Source organism: Rattus norvegicus, chromosome 1 (assembly GCF_036323735.1).
Source record: "Rattus norvegicus strain BN/NHsdMcwi chromosome 1, GRCr8, whole genome shotgun sequence".
In the NCBI taxonomy this organism is placed as follows: domain Eukaryota; kingdom Metazoa; phylum Chordata; class Mammalia; order Rodentia; family Muridae; genus Rattus; species Rattus norvegicus.
The window spans coordinates 263,059,153-263,070,425 of NC_086019.1; the positions used below are offsets into that span (position 1 = coordinate 263,059,153).

An 11,273-nucleotide genomic window follows, 5' to 3' on the forward strand; every position below is an offset into this window, starting at 1 on the left:
TACTGTTCTACTTCAAGTGGAATCAGTGCCAGTTGTGGGAGGAAACGCCTTGGAAATGTCTACGTCTTTCTCTAGCTTAGGTTTCCTCAGCTTTGACAGCTGGGTCCCCCTCCTCTCCTCTGCCTCCTCCCCCTGCAGTCTGGTCCACACCGGATTCTAGATCCAGGCACAACTGTCAACGTTTGAGTTGACTCCAAAAGAGGTGATTCCTAATTTCCATCTGTTACAGACTTTAGAGCATGGATGACCTGCTGTGAGGCTTTTCCTGCCAAGCCCAATGTCACTGTGTCTCTGGATTTCACCAGTGTTTGTATATCTCCTCTGGGGTAAGGAGCCCTGTGGTGCATCTCCTTCTCGATTGTGAACATCAACTCATTCACACACACACACCTTTACCTCTCGCACAAACGTTACACCAATGTACCCAAATGTGTTAAGCCCATTACCGCCACTTATTTTTGCTTTTACTTCCTATTTCTAAGTGCTGGCTTGGTTTATTAACAATTCATTGCTGAGACTGTCAGATCCTAGGATCTATTTGCATTGATACTCAGATTAATACGGGAGAAAGTGTTGCTAGACAAACAAGAAATAAGCAATGTATATTTTACATCCATTAAGCCAAACTCTAAGCTGACTATGTCCTGTGCATTCACACATTTAATCTCCACTTAAAAGCGTATGTGTGTTGTGTACAACTCTTTCCTGTTTTCCACATGTGGAAACTAGGGCCCAGCAAAGTCAAGTAAATGCAATTATCAAATGGCAGAAGCAGGGCGGGAACTTCTGCTTTGTCACTCCCAAGTCAAATTATCAATGGCTCTCTTGAAGTGCTTCTCAGGACCTTGCAGGCGGGGGTTCCTGAGCAAGAAAGAGTTGTGCTGTTGACTGAGGAGAATTGGGAAAGGCCATTTTAGTAACAGTCATAGCCAGTTTGCTATCCTCTCCTTTCTCTCCCCTTCCTCTCCCTTTCTTCCCCCTCCCCCATCTCTGTCCCCCTTCTGTCTCTCCCTGTGTTTCAGGCACAATGTCTCCATGGTTTCTTTAAGCAAACATGAAGGGTGACTCACTTTACCTAATTAGATTAATGGAATGTTAGCTTAAGACTTATTACTGTTGGTGACAAATGCCTCCTTTGTACCCATGGGCTGGCGCTCTACCTCACGTGTCAAGTGCAAGAACAAATAGCCGTTGCTCACCATAGCCAGTCCAGGAGTTGCTTTTCCTCCTGTGTCTGGACAAAGGAGAACATTATTCCTTTGCTGGTTGGGGTGGGGCAGGCATTTATCTGTGAGGACTGTCCCAGAACCCCGAGGTAGGCGATGGTAAGCTTTGTGAGTGTACACACACAAACACTTCAGGGTCACACTTTTAAGTCAAGGCACAACACGTTAGGTAGAGTAAGGTTGCAGCTAAGAGTCTGCAGAGAGCTCAACCTTCCTTGGCATCCTTAGAGTAGAGTTGATCCTGGCCCACCGATCTCTCTCTGGTCTTGGCTGGAGGCTTTCACAGATAGGAAAACACCTGCCTCTGGTTTCCAGGCCAGGAACGACAAGGGCAGAGGTAGGGCTTATTGCTGTAGCTTGTGAGCAGCCACAGGGACCTGGCGTCACACTGGGACATGAGAGCAGATGACAGCTCTACACAACACCCCAGGAAGAGGCCCCCTTTCCTTCTGCCTCCTATCAACTTTCAATAGTCACAGGATGCCAAAGGCTGAATTCAGCACGCGGAAAATGAGATGTGGGCGGAGTTAAGTGAAAGCTCACAGGTCTTCCCTCCTCCTCTCTCAGCAAGACAGTGAGTGGACAGATGTTTGTAGCTCTGGCTGTGTGTACTCCGTGAACAATTGAGAACACTGTGTTCCACACCTGCTCATCATGTTGAGATGAGCAAGAGTGTTGTGTTTAAGTCCCGTGTTGTCTCCCCACGTCCGTGTGTGTGTGTGTGTGTGTGTGTGTGTGTGTGTGTGTGTGTGTGTGTGTGTAGAGTGGTTTGCGTTTGAATGTGTGGCAGAATTTCTCTTTGAGAGAGTTTTAACACTGCCTAAGGATAAAAGCTAATAGGGAGGCAGTGTTTTTCCTCTGAGACAATCAAATATTCTAAAGTAACAAAACTCGTCCCCCCCCCCCCTTGCCAAAACTAACAATAGTAGTAACAATAACCTCTCTCTAGCTCACCTGGCCCTTTCTGTTAAACTCAAGTTGCCATCGAAGTAAGCGCACTAGTTGCTTTCCATTGACTTAATACCTGGCAGAAACAACTCATTAGCCTCACAGTTCAGAGTGAGCCGTGTTACCTTGCCCTATGTCCTTAAAGAAAAGAACACCATGGTAGCAGGAGTGTGTGGAAAGGACCAGGCATGACCTTCAAAGACACCTTAGTTACATTGCTTGTTGTAGCAAGAAGCAGTGTAAGGAAGAGAGGGTATATAGTGGCATATGTGTGCTGGAATACAATCCATCATGGCGGGTGGCAGAGCAGGATGCTGCAGTCCTGGTCCTTATCCACAACCCAGAAACAGACATAACAGGAAGTCAGGCCCAGCTATGGGACTACCAGGGCCATCCCCAATGACTCACTTCCTGCATGGAAGCTCCACCTCTTAAAGGATCCACAACTCCCTAAACATCGCGGTCAACCGAGGCCAAATGTTCAAACACAGGGACCTGTGGGACTTTCCACTTTCTAGCCACAGTAAAAGCCATGCCCCCAGTGACTTCCTTCCTTCGACTAAGTCTCTCACTTCTTTAAGTTGCCACAAGCTCTCAAAATAGTGCTACCAGCTTGGGAGCAAGCTGTCAACACAAAAGTCCTGTGAGAAACACTTCACATTCAAGCTCAAACTGTAGGGCTGAGATGTGAAGGCACATTTGGGTCTTATTTGACAGTGGAATCAGCTGCAACTTGAAGACAGATTGTTTGCCTCAAGCAACATTCACATTTTGGCAATCATCTAATTGACACAATTAGAACACCTCTGTTGACTTAAAAATTCCTTTTAGGAAAAATAAAAATAAAAAAAGAATGAGAGGGTCTTTGTATTGCAGTTTTATTGCTGCAAAGAGACTATGACCATGGCAACCCTTATGAAGGAAAACGTTTAATTGGGGCTGGCTTGCAGTTCAGACGTTTAGTCTATTGTCCTCATGGCAGCATGTAGGCATTCTTGGTGCTGGAGAAGTAGTTGGGAGTTCTACATCCTGAACCAAAGGAAGCAGTTAGAGAGAGTGACAGTGGGCTTAGCTTGAGTTTCTGAAACTTCAAAGCGCCCCCCCCCCCCACATACTTCCTCCATCAAGGCCACACCTCCTAATCTTGTTACTCCCTGTGAGCCTTTGGGGGCCATTTTGATTCAAACCACCTCAGTCTTATACCTATATCCACGGGTTACTTAGTAGCAGAGTTGAATCCTGATTAGGGACTGAAGTAGTAGTCATCTTGGCTGTCTACTTGTGGGCCTGTGTCAGATGGGGAATTCATTTTATTCATCTCACGAATATTTGTGCGTGTGCGCATGCGCGTGTGCATGCGTGTGCGTGTGTGTGTGTGTGTGTGTGTGTGTGTGGCGAAATGGAAGTACCAAGACCACACTTTAGCACTAGCAAACTGGTATTCTCAAGGGGTCTATTCTAGAAATAGTCCATGATGCGGCAGATCCCTCTTCAGGGATGCTCTAGGATTAAAAGATGAGCCCACCATGTGTGAGTGGGTGGGCCCAAACATCAGTTTATTCAAGCTAACACTGATACCCAGGAGAGGGGGAGTTCTCATTTCTTCATGCTCTACAGCAGAAAGGGTGAGAGACATTCACCCTCCCATGGAGTGTGCCTGATGCCATACCAGGACAGAGAGCATCCGAAGCAGAATGAGGTATGTGCTGTACCCTACGTATGCCCTACTGTATTAGTAACAACTGGAGGAGAAGAGAGGATAGAGGGGAACTTCCCAACACCTCCCAAGAGGATCAAAGTCATTATGTAACAGGATGACTTGTGACAGCCATGCCTGTATCTCCCATGTGCTGTCCCGCTCAGCTTATGTAGTGGTAATGAGGATTGAACCCAAGGCTTCGTACATGCTGGGTAAGCACTCCACTCTGAGCTACATCCATAGCTTTAGCCTCTGGATGGGCCTTTGATAGTGTCCAGAGGGCAGAGCCTTGCAGTTGGTGGGGTGGTGGTGGAACATTTCTTGGGCTTACATTCAGGAAATATGGTCCAATAAATGGCTGGCAATGTATACTTAACCTTGCTAACCTTATTTTCCCCCATTTATATAAGCAAAAGATTAGACAAAATAATATATAGCTTAAAATGTGCTTAGCACTGTGCTCAACCTGTGTTCAGTACTAAGAAGTGCTCTTTTGGTATTTATCTTTTACTAATAGTTATAGGCCTTCATGAGTAGGTCCAGAGGTGACTCTTCCTCAGGCCCCCAATGACAACATCCAATGTTTGATCTGCCTCAGCTCCTTTGAGGTCTGTGGTATCATTCTAAGAGTCTGCATATCTGAGACTCAGGGCTGTGATTCTCAACCTGACCTCATTCTTAGTAGCTTCCATTGGCTTTTCAAAAATCTCCACATAATTTGGACACTCCCCGCTGACCACTTTTAGTCACCTTTCCAAATGAGCACACTGGCAATGACCCTGTTCCTGACAAGAGGCTCAGAGCAGAGGGCTAAGACAGGGAATAAAAGACTCAACGGAGAGGGGACAGTCTGCCATCTTGGTTTTCTTGAGCCTCTGAAGTGTTCCTAGTGGGATGCCTGGGAGCAGAGGCTATCCCACCCACCAGGGAAGGATTGGGGGTAAAGGCACTGAATTCAAATAAAACATCTGAGACATAGTTAATAGCACTGTCAAATACTAAGTGACTAGTCAATTCGAACTGATGGTCAAGGTGATTCATGGACCCTGCAGTCCTCAGCCAGACCCGAGCCTGCACTTTGATGTCCTGGGGCCATCTGCTCGGCTCTGCTCAGACCTTGGATCCTGGCTTGGATGACTGCATATGACATTTAGATTTAGTGATCTCTGAAGTATGACAGATCTTTCTAAGGTCTTATGTCCATCCTGTTGACATTTTGTGCTCTCTGGGACTTCATGATCTTCCTGCTGCTCATTCAAAGATTTTAGACAGCATAGCAAATCTGGTGCACAGGCTCTCCTACCTGTGGTGGGACATCTAGCATGCTTAGAAACCTTGCCAGCTACCCCCAAGCTCCTACCATTCTCATCAGAGAAAGCATGGAAAAACCCTTTCTTCCTTGACTAGCATGGGGCCCTCACTGACAGATGTTGTGTAGACGTGTGTGCATGTCTGTGTATTGGGGGTGTAGGAGAAAAGCCCATGTAAGTAGGGTGAGCCTAACAAGATGTTTTTCTTTCACGTTTAATTGTACAAATGTGTAAGGCACTGCGTGTTAATTCAATATTACACACAGTATATAAGGACCGAATCAGGGTAGTTAACGTTTCTTTTTCCATAGACATGAAACCCTCTTTGACAAACATAATAATTTTATACATCTGCGGAATACAGTGTGATACTTTAATACGTGCATACAGTAAGTGCTGATTAAAACAGCGCGATCGAAGCTTATATCTACTTATAACGTCGCGGAGCTCTTTTTTTTCCAGCTCTTCATAAAATATCTGTGCCACAACAAATGCTCAACGGTTCCCAGTAGTTGAAAGCTGTGCAAGCAAAGAGGAAGGTCCGGGACGCTAACATCTGCAGAAGGTTCCGAGCCTCACTCATCGGAGGTAGATATTTCCAACCTGAAGATTTCTGCATCATCGCACAGTGCCGTTTGAAATCTGTTCCCGCTTACCCCACCCCCGAGCTCAGTCCAAAACTGCCCCCAAGACAGGAAAAAAAAAAAAAAAGGGGAGGAGAGGGTTCCAGAGGCACCTGGAGCCCTTAAGTCGCTTTCCAGCCGTGACGACCAGCGGCCAGCAGGTGTCAGTGCGCTCTCGTTCTGTCACAGCTCAGGGCCTGCCCCTCCAGGACCCTTCCCCAACGCGGTTCAAGGGGGCGCAGGGCAGACTCCAGGCCCCGAGAGTCCCGCAGACAGCTCGGTGGCTGCAAGGATACGTGGCCTTCTCTTCCCTAAGTATGGATAACTCCGGCCTGGTCTTCTCGCCTGGGTGCTGGTCCATTCCGCTCCAGCGGTTCCTTAGGAACCTGCACAAGCTTACCTCTTCAGGATCCCTTTCATCCCAGCCACCAGAGCAACTGCGTCTGGCCTGGGGCGGGGCTGCTTCGCCAGCGACTCTTATGCCACCCTGCATCTCCTAATTCGGGTCCCAACACCCTGGCACCCTCTCCTGCTAGAACCCAGCTAGATGGGTGTACTGCTGGGTGCCCGCTACTGTCTCCTGGGCCAGCTAGTAGCTGCCCAGCAGGCCAACTCCCAGCAGGGGCCGCTCCCCACTCCCTAGGCTCTCTCTTAAAGCCCCCTGCTCCCCGTACCCGCCTTTCCAAAAGGCCGGTCCAGCTTGCGAGGCAGCGCTCTCTGGGGTCCGACGCCGGTGCGGGCTCTAGACCTAAGGAGGGGAGGCGCGAGGGGCGGAGGAGGGTCGACTTCCCACGTGGGGGCTGACGCTAGCTGCTCAGCAACGCCGGCTTCTTCCTGGGGCTATAAAACCAGTCCAGCGTTGAGAGGCCGAGCAGCAGCGGCTCCCGCTTCCGTGCAGACGCCCAGCAGCCGGCGCACACCACCCAGCCACCCCAGCGCCCCCAGACGCAAGTGCTTCGGTCCAGCTAAAACTCACGTGGTCCTCCGACCCCCGCCGGGTCTGCGGCGCTCAGCGCCCGCCCAGCTCGCGGCTAGCGGCCACCCTTGGCTCCGCCGCGGCTCGTGGAGAGCCGATCGCTCACCTAGCTTGGCTCTGAGGACCGAGGTGGGGGGGCGGCTTCATGCGGCCCCCACACCCTTTACCCCACCGCCGCCGCCGCCCCCGAACTCTGTGCGCAGCGTCCCAGCCCCAGCAGGGCGCACAACTTTGGAAGTCCCTTGGGGCTTCTGGAGGAGGCAGAGTCCGCGCCTTCGCCGGAGGTCCGGCCCAGCTCGCGCCACCGCGCCTGGGAGGTAGCAACGGAGTCGGAAATCTCTTCGGGGGTATAAGAAGACAGACCTAGGACCCCGAGCTCGCAACGACACCCCTCGGCTGCCTCTTGGGGTAAGACTTCCTGCTTTCTCTCAGCTTAAGAGTCAAGGGATAGATGGCTAGCTAGATACATTTGTTTAATTTTCTGACATCTTTCCAAATCATCAGGCCACCGATAATTTCTTTTCTCTTTTCTTGAAGAATAAATCTCCAGCCACCAGCTGGCCCCACTCGATCCTGCCGCTTAGAAATAAAACTTGACTGTGTTTGTGGAGCTGGGAGAGAGAAAGCACCCACCCGGAGCATCGGAAAGACGAACCGGTGCCAGTTCGCGGGCTCCAGTCCATGGACCACTAGCGGTCCCCAGCTTGGGCCCGTGCTCCCTGCGGCCCTCTTCCCTATGTGAGGCGCGGCGGGACCAGCCGCGCACCGGAGGAAGAGGAAGGACCCACGGACGCGGGGCCGGAAAGCAGCTGGCAGCAGGCCCAGGAGAACCAGCACCCGCGTTCATGTTCCGCCAGGAGCAGCCGCTGGCCGAGGGCAGCTTTGCGCCCATGGGCTCCCTGCAGCCGGATGCCGGCAATAGCAGCTGGAACGGCACCGAGGCGCCCGGAGGCGGCACCCGGGCCACCCCTTACTCCCTGCAGGTGACGCTGACGCTGGTGTGCCTGGCTGGCCTGCTCATGCTGTTCACCGTGTTTGGCAACGTGCTGGTTATTATCGCAGTGTTCACCAGCCGCGCGCTCAAAGCGCCCCAGAACCTCTTCCTGGTGTCTCTGGCCTCAGCGGACATCCTGGTGGCCACGCTGGTCATTCCCTTTTCTTTGGCCAACGAGGTTATGGGCTACTGGTACTTTGGTAAGGTGTGGTGCGAGATCTACTTGGCCCTCGACGTGCTCTTTTGCACGTCGTCCATAGTGCACCTGTGCGCCATCAGCCTTGACCGCTACTGGTCCATCACGCAGGCCATCGAGTACAACCTGAAGCGCACGCCGCGGCGCATCAAGGCCATCATTGTCACTGTGTGGGTCATCTCGGCCGTCATCTCCTTCCCGCCACTCATCTCCATAGAGAAGAAGGGCGCTGGCGGCGGGCAGCAGCCGGCCGAGCCGAGCTGCAAGATTAACGACCAGAAGTGGTATGTCATCTCGTCGTCCATCGGCTCCTTCTTCGCGCCTTGCCTCATCATGATCCTGGTCTACGTGCGTATCTACCAGATCGCCAAGCGTCGCACCCGCGTGCCGCCCAGTCGCCGGGGTCCGGACGCCTGTTCCGCGCCGCCGGGGGGCGCCGATCGCAGGCCCAACGGGCTGGGCCCGGAGCGCGGCGCTGGTACCGCGGGCGCGGAGGCCGAGCCGCTGCCCACCCAGCTTAACGGCGCCCCGGGGGAGCCCGCGCCCACCCGGCCGCGCGACGGGGATGCGCTGGACCTAGAGGAGAGTTCGTCGTCCGAGCACGCCGAGCGGCCCCAGGGGCCCGGCAAACCCGAGCGCGGTCCCCGGGCCAAGGGCAAGACCAAGGCGAGCCAGGTGAAACCGGGGGACAGTCTGCCGCGGCGCGGGCCCGGGGCTGCGGGGCCGGGGGCTTCGGGGTCCGGGCAGGGAGAGGAGCGTGCCGGGGGCGCCAAAGCGTCGCGCTGGCGCGGGAGGCAGAACCGCGAGAAACGCTTCACGTTCGTGCTGGCGGTGGTGATCGGCGTGTTCGTGGTGTGTTGGTTCCCGTTCTTTTTCACCTACACGCTCATAGCGGTCGGCTGCCCGGTGCCCTACCAGCTCTTCAACTTCTTCTTCTGGTTCGGCTACTGCAACAGCTCGCTGAACCCTGTTATCTACACCATTTTCAACCACGACTTCCGCCGCGCCTTCAAGAAGATCCTCTGCCGTGGGGACAGAAAGCGCATCGTGTGAGCGCTCGGGCTGTGCCCTGCTTACAGACCCTGGTCAGATGCAGGCCCTGGGCTTCGAGGGGGCGCGTCTACGCATGCAGCCCCTAGCACTCTGAAACCCTGGACCTTCCTGCTCTGTGTAATACCCAGTTTGGAGGGGACTTGGTGGCTTTTGAGACCTTTTGTTACCATGTGTAAAGTTCTGGCTGAGAGGGACATATGCGCCTTTTTGCTGGTTGTTGTGGTTGTTCCCAGCCCACAGCCAGTTTCCTGGTGGGCTACCCCCGATCAGTATTGTTTCCTGACGATATTGCCATCTTCTCCCCGAGTCTGACTCTCCCAAGCTCTTCAGAGCAAGCACAGTACTAGAGAGGGCATGACTGCCAAAGGGTTAATGAACCAAGGTTTCCTAGCCCTGGCTAATTGTCACTTCCCTCCTTCCCCCCCTTTAAAAATATCATTCAGGGCAGCCCTGCCTGCCCTCCGTACCCTCCACTGTAAATATACATTATTTTTGATAGCACACTTTGTGTTCCTCAGAATTGGCCTTGTCGCGATATTGGAATCCCGGCTGTGGGGATGCCCTCCAGTCACAGACAGTGGGCTATCTGGTCCAGACCAACGTCCTTTGCAATGCAAGTCCCTTTCTAGTGTTATTACATCGTCGCTCTCAGTACTTTTCAGCAGTAACTGGTAACTGTCCCCTGGACACGGACCTGCTTTGACATTTCCTGAGAGGGAAGGGATTTCTGTTCATTTTCCCCCTGTGCCTAACAGCATAATTGCCTTTTCCTATGTAAATATTACAGCGATGGACCAAGACAGAAGGAAATGAACCTTCTGCCTGGCCCCAGCCCTGTGTATAAAGCCATTATTCGCTGAGGCACCACTTGCCCCAGTAACTCACTTTAGAACTGACGCTGCGGTTCTCCTCTCCTCTGGGGCCAAGGCTTGAAGAAGAACGGGTGGGTGTGCTTGTTTCTGTCTTGTGTGTGTGCCGCCCCTCATCCAGAAAGTGCTGAGTAAGGGGAATCTTTTAGCAGCTGTTTTTAGACACACAGGAGGGGAAATTATGTGGAAGAAACCTACCCGATACAATTTGCCAAGGTAAACAGTGTGAGGAGACAAACAGTCCGCCACACTGTTCAGCGCCAGCCCCAAGAGCTCTTGGGTATCAAAGTGTTACCTCCCCTTGCTTTTCTGGCTGAGATCACGTCACCAGTGAATTGCCAAAGTCAGGGAGTAGGCGGAGAATTGGTGTTTACAACCTGGTTTCTACTTAGTTTAGGCGGACTGTGGAAGGCCTGCGATCTGTTTTTCCTGAGAGAAAAACCTAAATGTCAGCACTTGTTGCTCATGATGGTGGATTTTTTTTTAAAATAAAAGTTTACAGATCAAATGTGAAATAAACATGAATTAAGTGATCCTCCTGTCTAGTAATTGAGTTTTCGAGGCTCTAGGGTTATCTGATAACACACACGTTTGAAATTGCCTTTGAACCCCTGAGCTCTAACACACTGCCATTCATGTCTCCGTTGTATGTCGCCCATCCAACTCGTTGCCTTCTTTAATTTTTCAAGAGTGCTATGAGGTAAATCGTACTGTTTTTCCCATTTTACAGGTAATGAAACTGTGCAGAAGGTTTACTTAGGGTTAGTAGGTGTTCGAGTTCATTATTTCTCGTTTCCTCTCTGTGAAGAGCCTGTGCTTTCAACCCCAGAGTTTCCAGGTTTGTGCTGCCCACACTCCTCTGAATGTGAATGCATCGTGTGCACAGTGTAGATATATCCGGTGTATGGTATGCACACGCGCTGAAGTCTATGTGCCCCAGATGTGTGTATTCCAAAGCGTATGTCTATCCTAAAGTGAATGTATACAGAAGTCTGGGATGCCCTGGAAACTGTGCATCAAACAGTAAATGCGCTGACAGAGAATACGGTAAATGCAATGCAGCTCGCTATAGGTAACTAATGTAATGGCGGCTTGAGTTTTCTCTAGCCAGAGTTAGGCTTCCTTCTTATTTCTGTCTCCTATCTACATTTGTCCCTTTGCTTCCGAGGGCTTTAGACTCAAACATTGGTTATGAAACTTTATTGCCAGGAGGGTCTTAGAGATCTGATCATCCCTCCTAATACGGAGGTGGGCAGGCAGAAGTGGCTTGTTTAGGGTCCCATCGACGTAGGTAATGGGGCCTTGGCCCCAGGCTGCCACCAGTTGGGAAGATTAGCCCCGAAGAGCATGAGTGACTGTGGAGAAGGTCTCCTGATGCA

The 11,273-nt window shown here is 51.7% G+C and overlaps 1 protein-coding gene across 1 annotated transcript; it reads left to right on the forward strand.

Annotated features, from left to right (window-relative positions):
* The first annotated feature begins 7,627 nt into the window (after positions 1-7,627).
* Adra2a (adrenoceptor alpha 2A) lies at positions 7,628-10,428 on the forward strand. The gene has a single exon (NM_012739.3). The coding sequence runs from the start codon at positions 7,628-7,630 to the stop codon at positions 9,023-9,025; it is 1,398 nt and encodes a 465-aa protein (NP_036871.3). The 3' UTR covers positions 9,026-10,428.
* The last annotated feature ends 845 nt before the right edge of the window (positions 10,429-11,273 follow it).